The sequence below is a fragment of the Saccopteryx leptura genome, chromosome 2 (assembly GCF_036850995.1).
Source record: "Saccopteryx leptura isolate mSacLep1 chromosome 2, mSacLep1_pri_phased_curated, whole genome shotgun sequence".
In the NCBI taxonomy this organism is placed as follows: Eukaryota; Metazoa; Chordata; class Mammalia; order Chiroptera; family Emballonuridae; genus Saccopteryx; species Saccopteryx leptura.
In genome coordinates this window covers 161,286,372-161,309,670 of record NC_089504.1, presented here as the reverse complement: position 1 = coordinate 161,309,670, position 23,299 = coordinate 161,286,372, and the positions used below count along the sequence as shown (strand labels likewise).

Here is a 23,299-nt window from a genome sequence, read left to right as displayed (position 1 = left end):
CAACCATAGTTCTGGATTCAGATTATATTCTGCCAGTTAAATGTATTCACCAAGATATAAAAAACTGAACCAAAGCAGAAACCATATTTCTCCCCCTTAGGAATAGTTTTCTGATGGTTTTGGCGAGGTGAGGATTTTCTGCAGTAGTGATTCAATTTCTGGTTACAAGCTCTGAGGTTGCCACTCGTAGTCCTGAGTTCAAGAATGCACTGTGTTGGCTGCTCAAATACAGTGATCTTGGAAGCCAACATCAGAAAAACGTCTGTCACCAGAATCATCAATTACTTCTTTACATACCTATGTAATTAATCATCTCTAAACATTTAAAACTGTATTTACAGCTTTAACATTTCATTTCATTCATAAGTACTTTAACTGTTGAATTTAATGCCTTCCTAAATCCTCAAATAATAATTAATCATAAATTCAATATGATGAGTATAAATTTCTCAGCGTTCTGAAACTGTCTATGAACTCATAAGATTTAACTAAAACTTAAGAAGTCTAAATCATAAAGGCATTATGCAAAAAATAAACATAAAAACAAAAACTCATAGACACAGATAACAGCATGGTGATTACCAGAGGGGAAAGGGAGTGGGGGATGTAGAAAGGGTAAAGTGGGAATAAATGGTGATAGAAGGAGACTTGACTTAGACTGGTAAACACGCAATCCAATATACAAATGATATACTATAGAACTGTACACCTGAAACCTATATAATTTAATTAACCAATGTCACCCCAATAAATTCAATTTAAAAAGTCTAAATCAATTATTCAGTTTTGCATTTTAAATTTTAATTGAGGTTATCATTCTAAGATACCAAACATTACTTAAACATTATAAGTATATAAGATACCAACTATACACAGGATCATTTTAATATTAGTTTTAATTCTTTTACATTTTAAAATTCTTAACTGTAAAACATCTTGTAGTTAAAACATGTATACACACTGAAAAGGCCAGGTAGTGTTCCAGTAAACTGAGATTAATTAGAGCAGAGGTTTTGGCAGGTCCCGAGACCTAGAAATACAGATAATCCTGAATGATTCATCTCTGTTCCAATTATCCTTTTCTAGTCACTTTGTCTTGGGTTACAAAAATTGAAGCAAGGTGTTGGATTCAAGTTACATATATTACCTATCTACTCACAAAAATCTGGAGATTCTCCCTGTCACAGCGACAGTGAACTGCCCAGAGACCAGATGACATGCTCTGAGGTGCTGAGAGGAGGCAACAGCCCTGGTCAGCAGACTGAAGGACTGAAGCCCCATCCCTAACCTTAGATATTTATTAGCCAGTGTAAGTAATTCACAGAAGCAGACAGCAGAAGTTTTCAGGGGTGAAGTAAAAGACAAGGAACATGCTGACTTTTAATCTCTGTTACGAGGGCCTAAGCATTTCTTATTACTGAATCTTATCTTGCCGTTTTGCTGTTTCCAATACAGAGTCAGAGAGGCCCCTGGACTTTCATCTGCTCAAGGCTTTCACCCTAGGGCACCTCGCTGTCTCTAATTGTTTTTCTAACTCTGCATGTCTTTATAGCATATTCCTACATATCCCCCTTTTTTGTTTCAGTAAAGATTAACAGAGAGTAAGATAGTTAGGTGGTTGCAGTTGAAGGTCAAGGGCAAGCATAAGAAAAAAAGGTTTTTAGGGGATACAGGCATGCCTATATTTTGCAAAAGTTCTTTAGCATGCCTGGCTAGATGTTTCAAAGTGTCCCAGGTGATGTCAGGTGCTCCCTGAGTGCTTGGGAGTGAGTTAGGTGTCCACCTTTTTTTTTTCCTTTGGTCCATTCCTGGAGGTGGATTCACTATCAGCTTTTGGATCTCTGGAACTGGGTTGCTTTCTAGGGGCTGGTGCTAACTTGTGATAAGGCTTCATGTTCCTCACTCAGAAGAAAATATTGGGCCCTTTGCATTACAAAAAAGTGTCAAGTTGGGTTTTGGAGGCTCTTCAAAAGTCAGGGACCAAGGCACGTGCCCGGTGTACCTGCCATTAAATCCACCTCTGTCCTCACTGGTATTCAAAGAGGACCTGTTGATGACAAAATTGGAACTTGCCCTCCCCTTCAGGTTAGTAATTCAACTGGATTCTGCCACTCAGGGACAGCTAATATATCCCGGTACAACATGAGAGGCTTAGGCCATTGCTTGGCTGGTATAAAATGCCTCTTGGCTGCAGTGAGTCTAGATGAGGAAATGTTAAAAAAAATTAAGAGTAAAAAGAGCCTTATACAATTATCTTTTGGGTTGAGTTTCTCCTCCTGACTCTCCCTTTTTCATTTGTGTAGTTGGGGCTTAAAAATGCCATTGGCTCCTTCTGTAATACCTGTAAGTTTGGGTGAATTTCTCAAGCTCCTGAGGCCCCTAAGAATATCCTTTTTATTTTCCTTTCAGAACAATACTATTTCTAAACTCCTTCCTTTCTCTTTTTCTTACCTTTGTCTACTTTCTCAGTTCCTTCTTTTTTTTTCTCTGCACAAACCTTCTACAACCTGCACAAACCTTTTGAAACTTACACAAACCTTCTACAACTTACACAAACTTTCTTATATATTCAGAAATAACTAGCTTTCAGAACTTATTTACTTTCTTTTTTCTTTTTCCTTTCAAAAGTACCTCCATACTTTATACCTTCTATCATTAAAACCATACAGTTTCTTTCTAATTAATCAGAATTCTCAACTTCTAAAACCCTTAACTTTCAGTGACAACTAAGTCAGTAATTAGCAATTTTAGATTGATACTTTTATAAACATATTATATGACATTCAGAAACAAGTTATTTCATTGGCAAACAAACTCATATTTTAGTGGCATAACGGAGATAACAGGAACCTTTTGTAAACCTAGGGAAAACAAACATTTTTTGTTAAGAACTTCAAAAGACATTGATAAAATTTAAACTATTAGTAATATAAAATGCTTTTCTAGACCACCTGGTTAAAAAAATTGGCATAACTTTATATGTTACATTATTATTAATAATTACAGAGAATTTGTCTTTGGCAGCCTTCCAGGATGACTGAAAAGAAGGGAGGGGACGGGCCACTGAGCCGCTTGGATTTTAAAAGTGTCCCTCTTTTTTTTTCTCTTTACATTGAGGTCCTGGCATGACCTCTCCCATTTTCATAGCCTGCCTTGAGTTTAAGGGCACCCTGGATCCAAACCTAACATTCTAGCCTTTTCTTAAGGGGATGATGAAGGTCTCTTCTTCTGTAGCCAGTTTCTGCTTGTTAGGGTTGGTGAAATATCTAGTGGTGGGGCTGGCCTGAGGTTCAGGCTAGGTGGTGAGAACAGTTTTTATAAGCCCTTTCCAATCCCAAGGGTCACTTCATATTCTGTCCCGTTTGCTTCAACTATCCCTTTGGTAAAAGTGCTTTCCCAATCTTCAAAGTTTAATCTTCCCTCCTTTGGATACCAAGGGTATTGTTGTTGGATCATGAGCAAGAGGGCAGTTAAATTCTGATCTGACACCTTGCAGCTCTGAGTCCCTGTAGCTATAACTTGAGGCTCTGCTGCTCAGGGGAAAGGGAGTTCCCCAGGATGAATGTAAAGGGAAATCCCTGACCTGATTCCTAAAAGTGACCTCACCGCAAGCATTAAAGGACTATTCCCCTGCTGCTTGTGTCCCTTACCAAATGGGATGAGTAGACATCCTTTTCCTTTGCCAGGCTTTGGGAGGTCATTTCTTCTGGTTCTTCATGTGAGGAACCAACTTATCACTGCAACAATGAACAACTCAAAGTAGCAAGCCTTACCTTTGGTTCCTGATCCTCACATAGGGCACCACTTATCACAGCAACAACGAAGTAACCGCAGACCAGATGACATGCTCTGAGGGTCTGAGGGGAGACAACATCCCTGGTCAGCAGACTGAAGGACTCAAGTCCCACCCCCAGCCTTACTAAGATATTAGCCAGTACAAATAATTCAAAGAAGCAGACAGCAGAAGTTTTCAGGGGATCAAGTAAAGGACAAGGAATATGCTGACTTTTTTTTTTAATTTATTCATTTTAGAGAGGAGAGGGAGAGACAGAGAGAGAGAAGGGGGGGAGGAGCTGGAAGCACCAACTCCCATATGTGCCTTGACCAGGCAAACCCAGGGTTTCGAACCGGCAACCTCAGCATTTCCAGGTCGATGCTTTATCCACTGTGCCACCACAGGTCAGGCCGAGGAATATGCTGACTTTTAATCTGTATTCTGAGAGCCTAAACATTTCTTGTTACCGAATCTTATCCTGCTGTTTTTCTGTTTCCAATAAAAGGTCAGAGAGGCCCCTGGATTCTCATCCACTCAGCGCTTTCACCCTAGGATACCTTGCTGTCTCTAATAGTTATCCTAACTCTGCATGTCTTCATAGCATATTTCTACATCTCTCCAGGTGAATCATTTGATTGCATTTTGCATTTTTAGATTCTTAGGATAGATATATGTTTTTTTAAGTTTAACATTTAAAACTTATTTGCACTTGATAGAATATTATACTCCTTAAAATGCATATAGCTATATAAAATGATTTCTACTTGGGTTTTGGACGTCTTACATGTGGTTTTCTCTGACTTGTACTCACAATTTTTGAGGTCACTGTATTAACGTTGCATTAATCTTGTTTGCAGAAAGTTTGCATTTTTCTCAGCTTATCCATGCAGTAGGCTGAGGAGAATGTTTTGCCAGGTGCTGTGCTAAGTTCGCAGGCTGTAAGAATGAATAAAACCATTTGTTAAAACATGGGAGTTTAGACTCACAGATGGGGAGACATAAATTAATAGAAAATCATTGTAAGTACTTGTCTGTTCCCTTTGAAAAGAAGGGCAAGGGCTTTTATTGTCTTATTCTTTGCTGTTATCACTAGCACCTAATACATAGGAGCAGTCAGTATTTGTTAAGTAAATGAATGTACCAAAATAAAGTTATACAGAGGGAGTTATGGGAGCCTGCAAAGAGACATCTTCCTAGTTTTACGTGTGGAGGTTTGGCTGGAGGGTGAGGTGAGGGTGTCTCTTCAGAGATATCATAAAAATATCCTTGAAAATGAGATATGAGCTGACTGCTGGGAGATAAAGAAAATTAGGTGTAAATGGGGTTAGGCGTTACTCAGAAATTCCTCTATGATTTTGAATTTCAGATAGTTCAGTGATGCCAAGGGATCAGTCTGTAGAGATATGCAGCAAAAATATTTGAAGATCCTTGTAGACTGCAGTAATTATTTATTTACATTCTAGTATCTATAAGAATATGCTGGTTTCTTTTTAACTTGTCTGTCTACTCCTACTACACTGGACCACATCTGTCTGCTTCCCAGAAACTCAGCATAATGGTGGGGATAGAGTATCTTCGTTCCATGAATGAATGGATGGATGAAATAAAGAGTAACAGTAGGGTGAGCATTGTGCAATGATAGTCTTCTGGATGGAAGGATGTCAGGAATGTAGTCTACAACTAGACTGGGCAGGGTGCTAGCTAATCAACGGCTTAAAAAATGGTGTTTGGTAAGCGTCTCATCTCAGAAATAATACCAGAGACGTGAATGTGGAGGGTTTCAAAGTGCTTTCCTAGAGGAAAAGTGAAGAAACACAAATATAAGCGCTCCAGAATTGATCAGGATTTGTAATTCCAGGTCCCAATGAACAAGAAGGGAGAGAACCTAGCTGGTCAGGGGATCCCAGACATTGAGAAACAGGAACAGACTGTGAGGTTGCCCTCCATGGCCAGGCTCGGCAAATAAGCGATACCGAAGCGCAGAGTAGGTGCCAGTAAGGCCCAAGTGGAAAGCAGAGCGCGTCTCAGGGACTACCCGGCTGCCATGAGCGCTAAACACCGCTAGGTACTCGAGACTCCAGGAGGCCCGGGGACGCCCAGCCCTGCACAGGGGCGCGGGGACCGCGGCGTGAGGATCGGAACGTGGCAGACCGGCGTCCGGGGCCGACCGGACGCAGTTCTCAGTAGCACCAGCGAGCGCCGGCCAGGTGGCGTAGTGCCCCTCTCCACTGAGGGGTTGACCTAGCCATGGAGAGAAAAGGCGGGGCCCTGCTTGTTCCCTTCCACGACCTTCCTCCAGTTGGACGATCGCAAGCTGCAGTTCGGACTTCCGGCGTCTCTCTTCAGCTGAGAGGGTAGCCCCTGCATCCGGGTCCCGAAAGGCCAGCCGCCCGCCACGAATTTCCCTCCTGGGAGGAGCTCACCCCTGTTCCCAGCTAGGGGAGCTCGGGAAAACACTCCGGCCTCCACCACTACTTCCGGGAGACTCCGCGAAAGCCGGCAGTCCTTGAATGGCCTCCGTCTCTTCTCTGATTGGCTAACTTCTCTGTGACGGAGCTCCCCTAACTGGTTATTGGTACAGACGCAGCGTTGGTCACCTGCCTCCCTGTAGGAATCTAGGTCGCTAAGGGAAGCGTTACTCTCGGCTCGGTTGGGAAGAGGTTGGTTTGTACTCTTGAGCCCAGTTTTTTTGTTGTCGTGGGGACTGGCCCCGTCGCGAGCCCAGATCGCTTCGGCCAGGGAAGGAACCAGTAGTCTGACGGAGGGCGTGGGTTGGCAAGGAAGTGCAGGGTTAGAAGTGACCGGGGGACCCCTAACTGGCGACGTCCAAGTGCGGACGCAATAGGGAGGCCTTTGAGAGAGGGGGTTGTGCTCCCGGGAGCAGGGACAGTGCAGGAGGAGAGGCTCGGGTCCTGTGGTGAGGCCAAGGGCCCTGGGGGGGAGCTCTCCGTGATCTCATTGTTTGGGGACTTGATTTTCTAGGCGAGCAGCGAACAAAACCCACTGGAGGTTTTGGCTTTGACTTTGCAGTGGAGTTGGGGGACTAACTTACCGAGTAATTTAGTGCTCTCTTTTATTGCATTCAGATGGGTGGCTCTCCAAAAAAAGCACAAAAACCATTGAAGGATGGATACCCTTGCATATATTAAAAGCATGTTGAAAGGAAAATAAGGTATTCACTTTGATTTAATTGTGGTTAATTACACAAGAGAATTGCCTTTGAGAGGAAACTCTTAAGTTTTAATACTGTGAGGTAGCTTGATTTTTATGATAGGGTTCAAATTCTTAAATTGTTTAATACAAAAATCATTAACTGTTGTACCTATGAAATACACTCTTTACTAATGGTGATCTAGTCCTATTCTGAAAAGAAAAGTCTTGAGTCTTTAGTAGTGTTAATTTGCATTTGATTGGATAGTTCTACTAAATCTTTCCTTTAAAATGAGGTAATCAGTAAAATCCTTGGATTTGCAATTTAATGTTAGAAAATGCATGGGATTGGATTGTTGCTTATTCATACAATAGCTTAAACTTGTAGGCTAATTTCACTTTATATTTCAAGTTGTGTGCTTATTAACACAGTTGCTTCACTGGCCACCTAGTCATGTGATAGTTCAGCCTCTATTAAGTTGTATGCTGTATTATGTACCAGAAACTGTTAAGGAATAGTTTATTTCATTCACATAAATACCCAAGTTAGCTCTTAAAGATTGATCTGGCCTTATGCTGGAAAATTCTGACCAAGTCTTGGGGATGAGATCTGGTCATCTGTATTTTTTTAAGTTTTCTCAAGTGAGTTTGATGTGCACTCCCAGTTGACAACTGTTGCTTTGCTGACCTACTAAATAGATGTGTTTAAGAAATTCTAAAATATTTGGACACAGATTCTTTCCTTGATTTCTTTATAGTTTAAAAGTAAGCTCCTCACCAATGACATCTAAGTATTCCCAAAGAGAGTGTTAGCCTAGGCATTATCAGGAAGTTTCACCAGCACTCAGCAAACTCTGCCACTAAACATTCTAGATTTAGGGATAAGGTTTGGGATGGGGAACCACAAAGTGCTCTGATGCACTTTAACAAACCTCAGAGCCATACAGTGGATATTTCTTTTTGTTGTTGTTGAGTTTAAGGAGACAGTAACCCCAAGTCTATTCAATAGATACAGTAGGCAAAATTATCTTTACATCAACAAAGTACAGTTGGGTCAGGGGTCGGCATTTTATTACATTTATGAGCTTTATTTTGGGAGGAATATCCTTGCTAGTAATAACTAAATAATACCCTTCCAATAGCTATTTGTTTATCAAATAAATTCAAGCTTAGCCTGACCTGTGGTGGCGCAGTGGATAAAGCGTCGACCTGGAAATGCTGAGGTCGCCGGTTCGAAACCCTGGGCTTGCCTGGTCAAGGCACATATGGGAGTTGATGCTTCCAGCTCCTCCCCCCTTCTCTCTGTCTCTCTCTCCTCTCTCTCCCTCTCTCTCTCCTCTCTAAAAATGAATAAATAAATAAAAAATTTAAAAAAAAAAATAAAAATAAATAAATAAATAAATTCAAGCTTAAAAATTTTAGGCTAACATGAAGTACCCAGATATTTGAAACATTAATGAGGGCTTTTAGACCAACTTTACTGGAGAATCAAAGGGTAAAAATGAGATAATAACTTTGGTATTCAGGGATGAAAAATGTATGGTGAAACCAAATCCCATCTGACTTAAATAATGATGGCTTTAGGTCCAATTATATTCTAACTCCTAGAAGCTGTTTTTCATTTTATATGTAAGTTCTTTACCGCAAGATTTGGCACACGAGACCCTGGCTGATTGGCTCAGTGGATGGAGCATGAGACCAGCGTATAGACATCCCAGTTAATTTGAACATCAACCCCAGATGGGTTGCGAGGTGGATCCTGGTTGGAGGCACATGTGGGAGTCTGTCTCACTATCTTCCTTCCTCTCACTTAAAAAAAATAAAAAAAAATTTGGTACATGAAATATTTGAGTATGGGTTAACATTTTTTTTTTTAATTCAGAGGAGGGGAGGCAAAGACAGAGTCCTGCTTGTGCCTCCACAGGGACCCACCTGCAAGCCCATTAGGGGGTGATGCTCTATTCATCTGGGGGTTGCTCCATTGCTCAGCAACCAAGCTCTTCTTAGTGCCTGAGGCAGAGGCCATGGAACCATCCTCAGCGCCTGGGGCCAACTCGCTCCAGTTGAGCCATGGCTGCAGGAGGGGAAGAGAGAGAGAAAGAAAGAGAGAGAAAAAGTAGCAAGAGGGGGGAGGGGTAAAGAAGCAGATGGGTGCTTCTCCTGTATGCCTGACTGGGAATCGAACCCAGGCCATCCACATATTCACATGCTGAGCTAACACTCTACCACTTTGCCAGAGCCATAGTCAAAATTTAAAAATAAAAATAAACTATAAATTAAAAACATGAAGCCATGTGTAGTCTGTAACTAATGCCTTGAACTTTATATATGTTGTTTGAACAGAAGACCAGGAATCTCGGTATGAATCAGTCTAGATCTAGAGCAGATGATGGTGGTGAAGAAAGCTCATTTCAAGAGCATGATCATCGTGAAAATGAGAGAAGGTGGCATGAAGAGCGTCTCCACAGAGAAGAAGCTTATTATCAGTTTATTAATGAACTCAATGATGAAGATTACCGGCTAATGAGAGACCATAACCTTTTAGGCACCCCTGGTAAGAGATGGGTACAAGAGAAGACACCTTTTTTTCATCATCATAAGGAGGAATTTGAAAATAAGGAGTTTTTTCCCCCTCCTTCCCTATCCCAAAATATAGTGTACTATTTCTGTGAACTTAAGAACTTTTTAATATAACAAAATAGAAAATCACTGGCTTACTTAAGTAAGTAAGGCTATTATACATGGAGCACTGTTATAAGAATGCCAAACTAACAGGCAGGTTAATGTACATAATAGTATCAAATATTCACATAGATGACCCTATTTTTCTTAAGTAATATTTGTATAAATATAATTGCACTCGTTGTGTGTCCACGCCCCTCCCTACCACCCAATTGCTTATCCATGGTTTCTCGTTCCAAGCTTTAAGTTTCCCAAGGTAATAAATTTCATGTCATTCTGAGTACCATGTGAAATCTTGCACAGTCCTGCCTTGGACGTGAATCACCCCTTTGTCCATCATATCATGCTCCCTGGACAATTTGCCCATTAGTCACTTAGTAGCTATCTCAGTTATCAGATCAGCTGTGGTAGTATTATAGTACTTGTGTTCAGGTAATCCTTATTTGACTTGATGGTCCCAAAGCCATTCACAAACTTTAATTATAGTACAACATATTGTTATAATTGTTTCATTTTGTCATCGTTGATCTTTTACTGTGCCTAATTTATAAGTTAAACTTTATCATAGGTATGTATGTATAGGAAAAAACATAGTATATATAGGAAAAAACATAGTATATATACACTGGGGGTCTTGGAATGTATACCCCATAGATAAGGGGGGACTACTGTATTTAAAACCCAGTTGCAACTCATTTGAGGTATTATAATTAATTAGCTGAATTAATAATAGCCAAAAGGTCCAATGTGCTCTAAAATTTTTTTTACAAATTTATTTTACAAATGAACTCATTTAAACATGAATATTTATGTTATATATTTAGTGCATATTTGCACATTGTATATTGTATATTGATGACCCATATAATGAACTATTGAGGTAAAATTCAAATAAAGATTTGAAGTTTTCTCTAGAAATACTCCCATCTTAATTTCTTTTTAATTCTGACAAAAAAATGCATTGAATTATAGCTTATGGGCTCCTAAGTCCATCAACTGAGAGTACTTTATTAACTATTCAAATTAAGCCTTAATTTGAATAAAAAATTAATAAATGAAATACAACCAAAGGGATATACATTTGCATTATTTAAATATTTTTTACTGTATTTTACAGAACATGAGAACAATAGAATGTGTTCTACAACTAAAAATTAGTATTACCTTTCATGAGTTATAATAAAACTTAGTAATTTAAAGTTATTAATTTCAGTGAATAATTTTTCATTGTTTTAGGAGAAATAACATCAGAAGAATTACAGCAGCGGTTAGATGGGGCCAAGGAACAGCTAGCGTTTCAGCCTGACTCGAGAAATGAGACAAATCCCAGAGGTACTGTGGACTCCTTTCCGTAAGGAATAAGTATGATTAGAGTAGTTGCAGAAATGAAATTACTGGGTCTTGTATAATATGTTTGTTTTTACTGTTTTACAGTTTTGATGTGCTACTCAAATAGTATTTATGTATTATCTGCAAAGCAGTATGATTAGACAATGCAAGATAGGGTTGAATACGGAGTTATACACACAGATGGATTTCAGCTTGTATATATGAAATAGTATACAATTAAGTTAATTACAAACCTAATTTTTTTTCATTTTATTTATTTATTTTTTTATTTTTATTTTTTAAAGAGACAGAGAGTGAGTCAGAGAGAGGGATAGACAGGGACAGACAGACAGGAACGGAGAGAGATGAGAAGCATCAATCATTAGTTTTTCATTGCGCATTGCAACACCTTAGTTGTTCATTGATTGCTTTCTCATATGTGCCTTGACTGCAGGCCTTCAGCAGACCAAGTAACCCCTTGCTGGAGCCAGCAACCTTGGGTTCAAGCTGGTGAGCTTTTGCTCAAACCAGATGAGCCCGCGCTCAAGCTGGCGACCTCGAGGTCTCGATCCTGGGTCCTCTGCATCCCAGTCCGATGCTCTATCCACTGTGCCATCGCCTGGTCAGGCACAAGCCTAATTCTTTTTAATCTTAGAGTGTACACACTACATTTATAAAAGTAATGTAACTAAACTAGCTTCTAAAAATTTATGCAAAGCAATACAGAAAGACTTGGTCAGGAAACCTGTTTTTTCTTGTTTTGTTATTTTTGTATGTGCTTCATCATCTTATTGAACAAACACTAAGTCATAATATAAAAAGTTCTGGTGAAAAACAAAGTGCTTGTGAAAAGAATTCAAACTAGATAAGAAGTCTATAAAGTTAAAAGTAAAGCCAACTTTATTTATTTAGCGGGAGAGAAAGCGAGCAAGAGAGAGACAGAGACAAGAAGGGAGAGAGATGAGAAGTATCAACTCATAGTTGTGGCATTTTAGTTCTCATATGTGCCTTGACTGGGGAGCTCTAACTGAGCCAGTGACCCCTTGCTCTAGCCAGTGACCCCGCACTCAAGCTGGTGAACCTGTGCTCAGGCCGGCGACCTTGGGGTTTCTAATCTGGGACCTCAGCATCACAGGTCAAGGCTCTGTCCACTTGTGTCACCACCAGTCAGGCTAAAGCCAACTTTAATGTCCTTCTTACCAGTTCCACTTTTTTCCACAGAGGTATTTATTACTAGTAGTTTCAAGAGCATTATATTAATTAGGGCAAAGACTATTCATAACCAAAAGTTATGATTCTGGCTGGTTAGCTCAATCAGAGAGCGTCATCCCAAAACACCAATGTTATAGGTTCAATCCCTGGTCAGGGCACATACAGGAAGTAACTAATGAACTCACAACTAAGTAGAACAACAAATGAATGCCTTTCTGTCTCTCTCTCTCTCTCTCTTTTTCTCTCTTTCTCTGCCCCCAACCAATCTCTCTAAAATCAATCGATAAAAACAAAGTGCAGTAGCTCAATAAGATAAAAGTTTATTTTTCTTTCATATTAATAGGCCAGGTAGATAAGCAAATTTTGCTCCATAAATCCTCCTGGGACCCAGACAGCCAGCAGTTTCTACAACTGTGCTATCCACATGTGACTATTTAAATTCTTTTTTTTTTTTTTTGTGACAGAGACAGAGAGAGGGACAGATAGGACAGATAGACAGGAAGGGAGCGAGATGAGAAGCATCAATTCTTTGTTGCAGCACCTTAGTTATTCATTGATTGCTCCCTCATATGTCCCTTGACCAGTAGGCTACAGAAGAGTGAGTGCCCCCTTGCTGAAGCCGGCAACCTTGGGTTCAAGCTGGTGAGCTGTGCTCAAACCAGATGAGCCCGCTCTCAAGCTGGCGACTTCAGGGTTTCGAACCTGGGTCTTCTGTGTCCCAGTCCAACACTCTACCCACTGTGCCACTGCCTGGTCAGGCTTGACTATTTAAGTTGAAATGAAATAAAATAAAAAATAGTGCCTCAGTCATGTTTTTACACATGTTAGCCACATTCAAGAGTTTAATAGTCATATGTGGCTAGTGGCTTCTGCATTGGACAGGATAGATTAGAACATCTCCACTGTGACACAAAGATTTATTGGATATGGCTAATCTAGAGTACTGTTTGCATGATCAAGGTAAGTTACAGCCACATGTAGGTTCTAGCTGGCATAAAGGAGATGCAGGCACCAGCCTGAAAGTGAGATATATCACTTCCACTCCCATTGCATTGATGAGAACTTAGTCACATGACCACACCTAAATGCTAGGCTGTCCACATGACCATTACTTTACAATGGAAGAAGGTTAGGATAGGTTTTGTTAGATAAATAGTGAACTCTTGGACACACACCCTTATCACTATATTCTAGTAATTAAAGAAGGAAGTAGCATTTAGAGTGATTAGTGTTTACCTGCCTTATACTCATGTCTTTTTCCAAATTAAAATGGAAATTGGGTATTAACCCCTATTCTACTTTATATTTAGATAAGTAAACAGTACTACCATATTGATAAAACTGGTAATACTGGTCCATTGTTTTCATTGAAAATATACTTAACTACATGTAAAATAGCTTATATCTTTAGAATATGGATAAAGTACTTTTTTTTATGACACTGGCAGCTGATTAACAGCTTATTTATTTTTTTATTTTTTTATTTTTTTATTTTTCTGAAGCTGGAAACGGGGAGAGACAGTCAGACAGACTCCCGCATGCGCCCGACCGGGATCCACCCGGCATGCCCACCAGGGGCGATGCTCTGCCCACCAGGGGGCGATGCTCTGCCCCTCCGGGGGGCGTCGCTCTGCTGTGACCAGAGCCACTCTAGCGCCTGGGGCAGAGGCCAAGGAGCCATCCCCAGCACCCGGGCCATCTTTGCTCCAATGGAGCCTTGGCTGCGGGAGGGGAAGAGAGAGACAGAGAGGAAGGAGTGGGGGGGGGGGGTGGAGAAGCAAATGGGCGCTTCTCCTATGTGCCCTGGCCGGGAATCGAACCCGGATTCCCCGCACGACAGGCCGACGCTCTACCACCGAGCCAACCGGCCAGGGCCTGATTAACAGCTTTAAGTCAACATTTAAAAAAGCTTTTTATGAGAGATTGCAGTCATGGATGAAGCAAAGGCAATCTCATATCTGTTTTTTAGTAGAACAAACTTTAAGTTAAAGTCTATATAGTAATATGCATTAGAATGTTTTTCTTTCAGTTTTGCACTTTGCACAACCTACTGGTTAAAATTGGAAAACTTAATCTTTTCCATAGTAGCAGTATCAGAGTCAAAGAAGTTTATTAGGGACAAATTTATTTCTAAATTGATTCATTTACCAATATTAGTTGATGGTATGATTTGTACCAAATACTGTTGTAGAGGGGATTTAACAGTGAATAAAATAAGACAGAAGCTTTAGTCTTCATGGAGCTTTTGTTCTAAATGAACAGAAAATGCATTTGTTATATTATGTATAATGGCTAACATTTATTGAGTGCTTCCTGAGTGCCAGGTATTGTACTATTCATTTAATATACAATAGCTTATTTTTTATCATGTTAATTCTATGATATTTATACTACTATCTCAAATTTACAGATAAGGATACAGCTATAGAGAACTTAAAAAAATGCCTAAAGTTTACCAGCTTTACATAAAGATGGATAATGTAGTTCTGACGTCGTATTCAGAAAGCCAGATTTCTTTAGCTGTACATTTTTGGCAGACCCTGAGAAATAGGATAAAATTCCCAAGGTTACAAAAATACTTAGTTGTAAAAACATCGATTGAGTTACTTTTACTAGAAGACTTCCACAAGTTTAAGATTAATTATATTATATATAAATTTTACCATTATATTTTATTGATATTGCCATATGAACAAAGCAATCTAAATTTCAAATTTTTATATGGGAAATAGTTCTAATTTGCCTTCATGTTTGCCAATAACAGGCATATAGAAAGCAAGAATGAGGATTTCTTCACAGTGCTGTATAGAGTTTAAAGTTTTATAATGCATAAGTGTATTATAATATGCTTATAGTGTATACCTTTCTTTTAGAAAGTTGTTTTTTTGCCAGTTTTTATTCATTAAAATGCACAGATTTCTTAAATATAATTTAATTTAATAAGTTTATCTTACAAGTTTTCAATAAAAAACTAAGGATGGAGTTTAGGAATTGATATTAATTTGATTTGGTTTGCTTTCCAGACTCAGAAGTCCCTAGAGAAAGTTCAAATGATGATTCTTTGCTAGAATGGCTGAATACCCTTCATCGCACAGGCAGTGCAATTCAAAGTGGACAAAATGGGAACCAAACTTGGAGAGCTGTGAGTCGAACAAACCCAAATAGTGGCGAGTTTCGATTTAGTCTGGAAATCCACATCAATCAAGAGAATAGAGGATTTGAAACTCGTGATGAAGATTACACAGGCATTCCACTTTCAGATATTAGCAGTGATCATACTATAAATAGACAGCAAAGAACAAGTAGTCCTGTGGCTATGCGAACAAGAAGCCAGACCTCAGTGGATTTCAGTGGTGGTAGTTCCAACATTTCAAGGACTAGGCTTAGCTCAAGGGGGCAGAATTCAATGGGAGGATCTGTCTTAACATCAGGAAGAATAAGAAATAGAACTAGGAGAGCAGCTGGCAGTCCTAGAACTAGTGCTCCACATGCTAATCTCAGTAGTCACACAAACCAGTCAGGTGCTAGTGAACTCAGGCAAAGGGAGGGGCAGCGATTTGGAGCAGCACATATTTGGGAAAATGGGGCTAGAACTAATGTTACAGTGAGGAATACAAACCAAAGATTAGAGCCAATAAGATTACAGTCTACTATCAGTAGCCGAAGCCGTTCACCGGTTCAGAGACAGAGCAGCACCGTTTATCATAATTCACAAAGGGAAGGTAGACCTTCACGACAAACCATTAGAATGTCTGTTAGGAGGAGAGGTATACCTCGTGTCTTTTTAGAACATGACAGACCACACAGAGGTACAGCATATAACCCATTTTCTAACTCAAGACTTGTGTCAAGAATAACAGTAGAAGAAGGAGAAGAATCTAACATATCCTCAACTTCTGCACGACATACAACAATCACACTGAACCTTCAAGTGAGAAGGATTCGTCCTGGAGAGAACAGAGATCGGGATAGTATTGCAAATAGAACTCGATCTAGAACAGGGCTAGCAGAAAATACAGTCAGTATCGAGAGCAACAGCAGGGGCTTTCACCAAACTATTTCTAGTTTAGAGCGACCAGGTATTCGAACCTATGTTAGTACGACAACTGTTCCTCTTCTTAGGATATCTGAGAATGAGCTTGTTGAACCATCCTCATTGGCTCTTCGGTCAGTTTTAAGGCAGATCATGCTTGGATTTGGAGACCTGAGTTCTCTAATGGAGGCCGAATCTGAGTCAGAGATTCAGAGAAATGGCCAGCATTTACCAGAGATGCACTCAGAACTGAATAATGTAGATTCAGGGAATGACATTAGCCAGCACCATGAAGATTCCTCTCAGGACAGGCGGGACCAAGAAGACAGCACTGAAATGGGTGATGAAAACGAGACCACCCAGCCTCATACCCAAAACAGTGATAGTAGAGGTGATGGGCAATTGCAAACTTCAAATAATGTAGTGGAAACTGTAACACTATCTATCTTTCGCCTTGCTCACTTCTTTTTACTAAATGAAGGTGATGATGATGATCGCATACGTGGTTTAACCAAAGAGCAGATTGACAATCTTTCTACCCGGAACTATGAGCATAACGGCATTGACAGTGAGCTAGGTAAAATCTGTAGTGTTTGTATCAGTGACTATGTAACTGGAAACAAGCTCAGGCAATTACCTTGCATGCACGAATTTCACATCCATTGTATTGACCGATGGCTTTCGGAGAATTGCACTTGTCCTGTCTGTAGGCAGCCTGTCTTAGGGCTGAGTGTAGCCCACAATGAATGAGCTGAGTATTCAAGCATTCTTTTGTTGAGTTATTTGTGATGAGCTAACCTGGATGAAAAGTAACTAATTATAGTTTAAACTATTTTTGTGTGATTTTTTTAACTTGTTAAAAAGAGAACATTTATATAAAATTTAAAATGCAAATGATAAATTTTCCAAAAGTACGGAATAATGAATATTGCTAGAACCAAAAAACCTTAAAATGTTTTTATTTTAGTAATTTTGTCATGCTAAGCACTTTTGTATACACTGCACAGTTCAGTACGTTAAAAAGCAATCTTTTTCTTAATAGTACAACACTTTACTTGGAATTTTAAATTCCATTGGCTTAGGACTACATACAGGCATTGATGTCTAAATAAGCCTTTCATTGCCTTTTTATTCTAATGACACTGTCTTTTTATGAAAGAGTGTTTGGCTGAATATTTGCTAAATGTGTTTAAGTTACCTGAAATATTAAAGTTAATATGTGGCATACCATATGTATATATATACAACTATATAATTTTAAGGTAAAATATTCAGTCAAAAAACTTACCAGCTTGGTTCTTATTTAAGCTTTTCAGCTAATCCTGAATATTGCACAATGTTTAATATTTACAAAATCATCTCTGGGTGGAAGTGGATTAAGATATTTAAAAACAGAGATAATTTAATGAAGCGCCTCTGACAATCTGACTTATTAGACAGCAAGCAATATATAATATTGATCAAGTCTTTATTCAGAAATGGAACCTGGACATTTTAGAACATACAGGTTATTTAACTTGAGTTCAGCTTTTTCATGTCTGTTTTGAAAATGCAAACAATTCTTTGAATTATATTAAGGTACACAGTATGCATGGATTCTCAGATTTAATTTTAGAGTCCAAAAAATGTCTATAAAGAATCAAATGCATAGGTAATATGTTAAGTTTGCTTGGAGGCCAAAAAACTCCAAATAAAACAAAATACCCTTAAGAGAATGTAGAATTTATATAAACACAAAGTATGCATTAATGATCTATTTCTACCAATAAATATTAAAACAAAGCTGTGTATGAAGTGTTGTATTGTTCCATTGTGGTTTATTCACTCAAAAAAATATTTATTTTGTATCTACTAGGTGCCAGGTAGTGCAAGTGTTAAAAATCCAGCAGAGGATTAAAAGACAAAGTCCCTATCTTCATGGGAAAGATATTTTTGCTCTCAGAAATCAAAAATCGGCCCTGTCCAGTTGGCTCAGCGGTAGAGCATCGGCCTGGCGTGCGGGGGACCCGGGTTCGATTCCCGGCCAGGGCACATAGGAGAAGCGCCCATTTGCTTCCCACCCCCCCTCCTTCCTCTCTGTCTCTCTCTTCCCCTCCCGCAGCCAAGGCTCCATTGGAGCAAAGATGGCCCGGGTGCTGGGGATGGCTCCTTGGCCTCTGCCCCAGGCGCTAGAGTGGCTCTGGTCACGGCAGAGCGACGCCCCCCGGAGGGGCAGAGCATCGCCCCCTGGTGGGCAGAGCATCGCCCCTGGTGGGCGTGCCGGGTGGATCCCGGTCGGGTGCATGCGGGAGTCTGTCTGACTGTCTCTCCCCGTTTCCAGCTTCAGAAAAATACAAAAAAAAAAATAATAATAAAAAATCACTTGGCAAAATGAATTACTGTTCTGACTTTTTTACATTCTCTGTAGGATTTAAATGAGACACAGAATCTCATATTTAAAATGTCAATTAAAATATTTTGTGTACAAATCTCCAAACGCGAGAATCTGTATGCTAAAAACTATAACATACTGGTGAAGGAAATCAAAGAAGTGCTAAATAAAGAGAAATACTGTGTTCATAAATCGGAGCATTCAAATACAATAGTTAAGTGTTAATTCATGCCTGACCGGGCGGTGGTGTAGTGGATGGAGCGTCAGACTGGGATGCGGAGGACCCAGGTTCGAGACCCCGAGGTCGCCAGCTTGAGCATGGACTCATCTGGCTTGAGCAAAAAGCTCACCAGCTTGAGCCCAAGGTCGCTGGCTCGAGCAAGGTGTCACTCGGTCTGCTGAAGGCCCACAGTCAAGGCACATACGAGAAAGCAATCAATGAACAACTAAGGTGTCGCAACGAAAAACTGATGATTAATGCTTCTCATCTCTCTCCGTTCCTGTCTGTCTGTCCCTATCTATCCCTCTCTCTGACTCACTCTCTCTCTCTCTGTCCCTGTAAAAAACAACATGTTAATTCACCCCAACTTAGTTTCCAGATTTAGAAAAGAAGCATTACAGGATGTCAAGTTAAATTTAAATTTCAGATAAACAATGCATACGTTTAGTATGATTATGTCCATACAATATTTGAGACTATATGCTCGTTATTTTTTTTTCTCTTAAATTCAAATTTAACAATTTCTATACGGAAGGTCCTCAAGTTATGACACAGTTCCATTCCCACGACAGTGACGTAACCCGAATTTTAGTGTAAGTTGAAACACAGCCTAGCCTATGTCACTTACCTGTTCTAACAAAGTTGTAAAATCATAATCTGGAACAAAAAAGAACAAGCCACAGAAAAAGGAAAAGGACATGAATGTGTACTGTATACTATATGTGTATTCTCCTACCACATGCAACCAAACTAGTTTGCCCTCATAGTTTGTAAGTACGACGCTAATGGTATAAGCTGAAACACTCCTGTCTTAATTTTATAAAATTTTTATGGGAGTGAGCGTCGTAAACTTAAAATGTCATATCTCAAGACTGCTGTAACCTGAGGACCCCTGTATTTTATCTGGCACACCTACAGGGTCCAAATTGCCTTGCTGGATTTAATATAACTATCAAATATCCTAGTAGGTTTTTTTGTTGATTTAAAGGCAAGCTGATTTTATATATACATACACATTTACACGCACACAAAGGCAAAGAACCTAGAATAACCAAAATAATTTTGAAAAAGAAAAAGCTAGAGGACTCCCACTAGTTGATTTGAAAACTTAATCTAAAGCTAAGTAATCAAGACAATGTGGAGCCCTGGCTGGTTAGCTCGGTCAATTAGAGCGTCCTCTTGAAACACAAAGGTTGTGGGTTGGATTTCTGGTCAGGGCACACACGGGAATCAACCAGTGCGTGCACAACTGAGTGGAAACAATGTTTCTGTCTCTCTACCCCTTCCTCTCTTTGTCTCTCTAAAATTAAAAAAAGACAATGTGGCACATAGAGAAATGAAACAGAGTCCAGAAAAAGGTTCTCACAAATATGATCAATGAGTTTTTTAAAAATGAATTTACTGGGATGACATTGGTTCACAATACCATACAGGTTTCAAGTGTATAATTCAATAAAACACCGTCTACCCCCTGCATCGTGTGCCCTCTGCCCCCACGCAAAGTCTTTTTCTGTCCCTATTTACCACCTTTTTCCCACCTCCACATAGCCCCCTACTAGGTGCAGGGCAGTGTTACAGGTGTTGAGAATTCAACAGAGGACTAAAAGACAAAGTCCTTATCTTCACAGGATCACTACCTTTGGTCATCACCATGCTGTTGTCTGTGTCTGTTTTGTATAAATGTTTTTTTTGGCTAATCCCTTCACCCTATTTTATCCAGTGCCCCCATCGCCTTCCCCTTGACAACTGTCTGTTCCCTCTAACTGGTTTATTTCACTTTGCATAACAATCTCCAGGTCCATCCATGCTGTCCTAAAAGGTAAGATTTCCTTTTTTATAGCGCTGTAGTATCCATTGTGTAAATGCCACAGCTATTTTATTCACTCATCTACTAATGGGCACTTGGGGGCTGTTTTCAGATCTTGACTATTGTGAGTAATGTTGCAATGAACATGGGGGTGCATGTATTCTTTCAAATTAGTGTTTTGGGATTCTTCAGATATATTCCCAAAAGTGGGATGGCTGGGTCAAACAGCAATACCATTTTTAATTTTTTGAGGAATCCATACTGTTTTCCACAGTAGTTGTACCACTCTGCATTCACACCAACAGTGGACTAGGTTTCCCTTTTCTCTACATCCTCGCCATCACTTGTTTTTTGCTGATTTATTGAGGAAAGCCATTCTGGCAGGTGTGAATGATATCTCACTGTGGTTTTAATTTGCATCTCTCTGATAATTAATGACATTGAGTATTTTTTTATGTCTGTTAGCCATCAGTCTGTCCTCTTTGGAGAAGTGTCTATTCAGGTCCTTTGCTCATTTTTAAATTAGATTGTTTGTCTTTCTGGTGTTGTTCTATAAGTTCTTTATATATTTTAGAAATTAACCCCTTACCAGATATATAACTGGCAAATATGTTCTCCCATTCAGTAGTTTCCTTTTCATTTTGTTGGTGGCTTCTTTTGCTGTACAAAACATTTTTAGTTTGATGTCTTACTTGTTTATTTTTTTTTCTTTGTTTTCCTTGCCTGAGGAGATATATTGGCAAAAATATTGCTATGAGAGATGTCTAATATTTTACTGCCTATGTTTTCTTCTAGGATATTTATGTTTTTATGACTTACATTTAAGTCTTTAATCCATTTTGAGCTTATTTTTGTGTGTGGTCTAAGTTGGTGATCTAGTTTCATTTTTTTTTTTTTTGCATGTACTTGTCCAATTTTCCCAGCACCATTTATTGAAGAGACTGCTTTAATGCCATTGTATACTCTCTCCTTTGTGAAACATTAATTGATGGTAGAGGTGTGGATTTATTTCTGGGTTCTCTATTTTGTTCCATTGATCTACATGCCTGTTCTTATGACAGTACCAGGCTGTTTTGATTACAATGGCCTCTAGTATAGTTTGATATAAGGTATTTTTATACCTCCAACTTTGTTCTTCTTTGTCAAGCTTGCTAAGGCTATTTGGGGTCTTTTTGGTTGCATATAAAATTTTGGAATATTTGTTCTAGAGCCATGAATTATGTCGTTAGTATTTTAATAAGAACTGCATTGAACCTATAGATTGCTTTGGGTAGCGTAGACATTTTAATGATATTGATTTTTCCAGTCCCTGAACATGATATATCCTCCCACTTATTTGTGACCTCCTCAATTTCTTTTCAATATCCTAGTACAGGGCTTTTACCTCCTTGGTTAAATTTACAACTAGGTACCTCATTATTTTGTTATTGTTGCAATAGTAATTGTGATTGTTTTATTTTTTTTTAAATGATCAAACTTTATTTAATATTTTAAAGATTTTATCTATTGATTTTACAGGGTGGGGGAAGGAGAAGTACTTGCTTCACTTAGTTGTTCATTAGTTGCTGGTTGTATGTGCATTGAACAGGTAAGCCCAGGATTTTGAACTGATGACCTGTGTTCCAGATTGGTGCTTTATCCACTGCACCACCACAGGCCAGGCAAGATTGTTTTCTTAATTTAGTTCATTGGTGTATTAAAATGCCACTGATTTCGGCCCTGGACAGTTGGCTCAGCGGTAGAGCGTCGGCCTAGCGTGCGGAGGACCCGGGTTCGATTCCCGGCCAGGGCACACAGGAGAAGCGCCCATTTGCTTCTCCACCCCTCCGCCGCGCTTTCCTCTCTTTCTCTCTCTTCCCCTCCCGCAGCCAAGGCTCCATTGGAGCAAAGATGGCTCGGGCGCTGGGGATGGCTCTGTGGCCTCTGCCTCAGGCGCTAGAGTGGCTCTGGTTGCAACATGGCGACGCCCAGGATGGGCAGAGCATCGCCCCCTGGTGGGCAGAGCGTCGCCCCTGGTGAGCGTGCTGGGTGGATCCCGGTCGGGCGCATGCGGGAGTATGTCTGACTGACTCTCCCTGTTTCCAGTTTAAATTAAAAAAAAAAAAAATGCCACTGATTTCTGAATATTAAATATGTATCCTGCCAAATTTATTTATTAGATCTAGTAATTTTTTGATGGAGTCCTTAGGATTTTCTATGTATAATATCCTGTCATCTGTGAATAATGACAGTTTTTTAAATTTATTTTATTTTATTTATTCATTTTAGAAAGAAGAGAGAGAGGGAGAGAGAGAGAGAAGAGACAGAGAGAGAGACAGAGAGAGAGACAAGGGGGGGAGGAGCAGGAAGCATCAACTCCCATGTGTACCTTGACCAGGCAAGCCCAGGGTTTCGAACCGGCGACCTCAGCATTTCCAGGTCGACGCTTTATCCACTGTGCCACCACAGGTCAGGCAATAATGACAGTTTTAATTCCTCCTTTCCAATTTAGATGCCTTTTATTTCTTCTTCTTGTCTGATTGCTGTGGCTAGGACTCCCAGTACTATGTGGAATAAGAGTGGTGAAAGTGAATATTTGTGTTCTGTTCCTAATCTTAAGGGAAACGCTTGTAGTTTTCGTCCATTGAGTATATTGGCTGTAGGTTTGTCATAGATGGCCGTTATTACATTGAGGTATGTTCCTTTTATTCCCACTTTGCTGAGAGTTTTTATCATAAATG

General features: G+C 39.6%; 2 protein-coding genes across 4 annotated transcripts; one reads left to right on the top strand and one right to left on the bottom strand.

Moving 5' to 3' along the window:
- Positions 1–2,435: 2,435 nt before the first annotated feature.
- Positions 2,436–8,638, bottom strand: LOC136391640 (uncharacterized). The gene is made up of 5 exons (XM_066363394.1): positions 8,568–8,638; positions 6,065–6,626; positions 4,587–4,711; positions 3,774–3,857; positions 2,436–2,861 (listed from the first exon to the last, which is right to left on the bottom strand). Exons 1-3 carry the CDS (start codon positions 8,636–8,638, stop codon positions 4,649–4,651), a joined length of 696 nt encoding a protein of 231 aa, XP_066219491.1. The 3' UTR covers positions 2,436–2,861; positions 3,774–3,857; positions 4,587–4,648.
- On the top strand, positions 6,307–22,279 carry RNF6 (ring finger protein 6). 3 transcript variants are annotated; one of them, XM_066369175.1, is made up of 6 exons: positions 6,307–6,435; positions 6,862–6,947; positions 9,269–9,479; positions 10,844–10,939; positions 15,172–15,290; positions 22,098–22,279. In XM_066369175.1, the coding sequence occupies exons 3-6, from the start codon at positions 9,287–9,289 to the stop codon at positions 22,128–22,130; spliced, it is 441 nt and encodes a 146-aa protein (XP_066225272.1). In that variant the 5' UTR covers positions 6,307–6,435; positions 6,862–6,947; positions 9,269–9,286; the 3' UTR covers positions 22,131–22,279. The 3 variants fall into 3 exon arrangements, with proteins under 3 accessions (XP_066225272.1, XP_066225271.1, XP_066225270.1); XM_066369174.1 differs by lacking the exon at positions 22,098–22,279 and having other exon boundaries at positions 15,172–17,975; XM_066369173.1 differs by lacking the exons at positions 6,307–6,435; positions 6,862–6,947; positions 22,098–22,279 and having other exon boundaries at positions 9,254–9,479; positions 15,172–17,975.
- The last annotated feature ends 1,020 nt before the right edge of the window (positions 22,280–23,299 follow it).

Bases quoted from the DNA above. Each gene is read 5' to 3' on its own strand.
- LOC136391640 (XM_066363394.1), bottom strand. From the start codon at position 8,638: ATGTCTATACGCTGGTCTCATGCTCCATCCACTGAGCCAATCAGCCAG. The intron at 6,627-8,567 runs GTAAAGAACTTA...CCTCTCTCAAAG, and splicing joins CTCGTGTGCCAAATCTTGCG to GCCTCCCTATTGCGTCCGCA. The intron at 4,712-6,064 runs GTCGTGGAAGGG...TCATTCTTACAG, and splicing joins GATCGTCCAACTGGAGGAAG to CCTGCGAACTTAGCACAGCA.
- RNF6 (XM_066369173.1), top strand. From the start codon at position 9,254: ATGTTGTTTGAACAGAAGACCAGGAATCTCGGTATGAATCAGTCTAGA. The intron at 9,480-10,843 runs GTAAGAGATGGG...TCATTGTTTTAG, and splicing joins TAACCTTTTAGGCACCCCTG to GAGAAATAACATCAGAAGAA. The intron at 10,940-15,171 runs GTACTGTGGACT...TTTGCTTTCCAG, and splicing joins AAATGAGACAAATCCCAGAG to ACTCAGAAGTCCCTAGAGAA.